Source organism: Cherax quadricarinatus, chromosome 74, assembly GCF_038502225.1.
Source record: "Cherax quadricarinatus isolate ZL_2023a chromosome 74, ASM3850222v1, whole genome shotgun sequence".
NCBI classification, from domain to species: Eukaryota; Metazoa; Arthropoda; class Malacostraca; order Decapoda; family Parastacidae; genus Cherax; species Cherax quadricarinatus.
The window spans coordinates 6109581-6113120 of NC_091365.1; the positions used below are offsets into that span (position 1 = coordinate 6109581).

A 3540-nucleotide genomic window follows, 5' to 3' on the forward strand; every position below is an offset into this window, starting at 1 on the left:
TCTCACATATACACACACCTCATTTCACCACCTTCCTCCTCCTCCTCCTGCAGACACTGACGTGGTTTGGCTACACCAACTCTTCGTTTAACCCCATCATCTACAGCATCTTTAACCAAGAGTTTAGAGACGCCTTTAAGAGGATCCTCACCTCAAGATGCAGGCCGCTACCCACCTGCTGTTCCCAGGTGTGCTGTTGTTGTGACAGCGACCCCAACGCTGTCTTCCCCGAGTCACCCTCCTGTTGCTCCACCTGCTGTCTGGTCGTCAAGTGAGTAGGTTGGTTGGTTTAGTGATCTTACAACATGTCAACCACTCATTGGGTCATTTAGAGCTGCATGCCTCTTGTTCACCACTAGTCAAGAATATTTTAATCCTTAAAGGTTTTAATGTACATACAATTGAGAGCTATTACACCTTTTGGTGTATATATCCTGGGCAGTAAGTATGGACAGTTCTGAATGATATAGTGAACTGAGAATTACTCCCAGGTGCTTATAGACGCGTTGTGAGGATTGTCTTACGTCTGTAGCACCAAACCAGTATTTTACTGGCTCTATGCTACGATACTGTGGTACTAGAGGATGTGCTTCAGTGAAGACAAAGACGGAAGCTGTGCAACAAGCTTTAACTGCGACATCGTTTCGCTCTGTGTAAATTGCATATCAGAAATTACCGACCTACTTCCGCTGGGAAATCCCGCTTACCAGTGACTATGTCTTCTGCTAACCCGTCCATTTCCACCTGACGCCAGTATATAAGCGCCAGACTTCTTGCCTGTGCTCCAGATTCTTCACGACTACGGTGGTCTTCACACCAACTCCAAGGCTGAGGGACTAATTACCTCATCTTTTGTACACAGTTCTACTATCTTCCAATTATGTAGACGTTTCGCCTGGATGGCGAAACGTCTACAATAAAGATACCCAGATGTTGCAAAAATGTCTATTTTTCATCTTGTAAGTATTATATACCATTCATGTACAGAGTCAATGATCACAACAATACATGGTCTCTCACATTTTTTCACCTCATCTGTGGCTAATTTGATTACTTCTCGAATTTTGCAAATGCATCTATTCATCAATCACCGTTTCTTTCATCAGCTGCCTTTCTCCTCATTTTTGCATTCTGCTTTTTTGTCCTTGATACGTGTTTCTAATGTTCTTGAAACTCTGCCACTGAGCCAGACGAGTGTCTCCCCGAGTGCTAACGACCTCGTCGCTGAAGCACCTAGAGCAGGAGCGACAATTAAGAAGCTGTCCTTGACATAACTATTTAGATAATTCACGATAGTCCTTAATCCAGACAGAAATAGATAGCTCTCAGCAGACGGCCTCTGTCTGGACTTAAAGGCCTTTGCTGTCTGTGTACTCCCTTGTACCCTCACGTTATTCAACATTATCTTTCTCATATTAAAGCCCGCTTTATTTCATTCCTCATTCAAATTCTCATTTGAAGCTTCATCGGGTTCCTTTCTTATAATTTATCTTCTCCCTGCACCACTAATGTTTCCCCTCCCACATAATTTCTCATTATCTCTGTCGCTAGCAGTTTACCTACCACTTCCCTCTTATCTGCCTAACTCAATATACCTTCTTCGCCTCCCGCAGAAGCAGCCCAGGACGGCAAAGAGCAGCCAGTGCGAGGAGCAGCGGGCCTCTCTTCATGGAGGTTCCCCGCCACCACCAGAACGGTTCCTCCTCCACCGCCCTGACGGAGTATACGGTGCTAGACGCCTCGGCCACCCCGAGGTTCTCCCACGATCGCTCTAGAGCGTCTTCGGGAGAGCGATGTCTCATTTTGGAGCAGATCTCCGCTATTTGAGAGTGATCAGGACTCTGGTTTGGTCAAGGTCTTGAAGATGCGCACTATCATCATCTGATGCCGGAAAGAGTACTGCCAGGCTCCGGTGAATGGCACTTTGAAGTGCGTGAAATGAAGAGACAAAGATTCTCCATCTTTAAAAAATATCTTTAATACACTAGGGCTCGATTTATTAGCGCCTTGTATTTAGAGATACAGCAAGGTATATTTAGCTATGAAACTGCCAGAATTTCTTGGAGGCTCAGAAACAGTCCAGATTGTAAGTGAAAAATGAAGTAGCTGGGAAATTGTCCACTCCGACGTTGGAGCGTATTTTTTTTCTTTGTAAGATTTCTTAGAAGCAAAATTGTTTAATCAAAATCAACAGCCGATGTATAATGTTTAAATTTTCAGGAGGCTTTTTCTTTGTTCTGGAACAGGTCAATGGGCTTAGGAAAAATAAAGACTGAAATCTTTCCATAGGTAAAGAATCTCCTTGAGAATGGTCTTGGTTTATTTACGAAGGCTAAAACGTCCACTGTTTTATGGAAGACAGGAGTCTTCACCTTCAAGGATCACCCACCATAATGGTACAGAGGAGTCTTATCCTTGAGTACCACCCACAAATACTATGGTACACAGGACCACTCACCACAATGGAACACACACATTCATGACCTATGGGGACTTCTTAAGCCATGAATGACTAAGAGCGCCTGAGCCGAGTTCTCGGACCGAGTAATGACACACGAACGCTAAAAGTCATTTGGTAGAAGTCCGGTTGAAAGAGCAGTGTTTTTATCTTTCGCCTTCCAGATGGAGGATCGAATTGCCATCACTCCCATCCGCTGAATAAGCCACGCACAGATTTAGCACTTCAGGAAAACATAGAGAACTTCACCTCGATTTCACATATGGTATGTTTATCAGAGAACAGGTACCAAAAGTCCTTCAGGAAAGCCTTGGTCAGATGACCAAAAGCTCCAGCAGCGGGTCATCATATGACTAAGACCCGCGTCAGTAAACACTTGTCCTGTTTCCTAACAAACCTTACCTAACCTAACCTGTTTATGGGAGGCTCAAGAGAAGCTCTCAGTGCGCTAGACAGTAGTTCGGTCCTGCGATACAAAAATAAAAGTCGGGAAGTCCAGCTTTTGGAAGAATTGATTGGCTGGTTGGCTACGCTTAAAGTCTATCGACTACCCACAGGATCATTAAGACTGCATATCCAGATGTTTACCAATCCCTTAAAAAGTGATTAAAGTATACTTTAATCCCTTAAAATGGAGTAAAAGTAACTCTCAGGTACACTGAGAGATATAACCTTCTCGGTGTACATCTGTGTGCGTGGAAAAATTCAATTTCCTCTTTGTGATATTCAAAAGACATGAGGGTTTGCCTTTATCTGAGAGCGAGGCCAATATCGTTCGAAGTGCCCTTTAAGGTCCGGAATAATGACAGTCCCTTTCTCAAAGGCAGAAGGTCATATTTTCATTGTATGCTTCTTTTGTGAAGTCACTTATAACCTAACTGAACAAAGACCGGGTCACGATCAGCGGACGTAGAATCGAACCCTCACCACTCATTGCGCTAAATGGCCCAAACGGGTTTAAGGCTGCAGGAAATGCAACACAATAATGTGTGCTAAGAAAATTAAATCACCTCATACTGCATTTACGGATAAAATATTTACAAGATCTGAAAAGAAATGTGAAGGAGGGGATTAGAAAGGCT

At 43.7% G+C, this 3540-nt stretch overlaps 1 protein-coding gene across 1 annotated transcript; it reads left to right on the forward strand.

Moving 5' to 3' along the window:
* Positions 1–53: 53 nt before the first annotated feature.
* LOC128700206 (5-hydroxytryptamine receptor 6) lies at positions 54–2444 on the forward strand (the record flags this gene model as incomplete). Its single annotated transcript, XM_070100731.1, is given in 2 exon segments — positions 54–271; positions 1614–2444. Coding segments are annotated over 2 exon segments (432 nt in total), but the record flags the coding sequence as incomplete, so codon positions are not given.
* Between the last annotated feature and the right edge of the window lie 1096 nt (positions 2445–3540).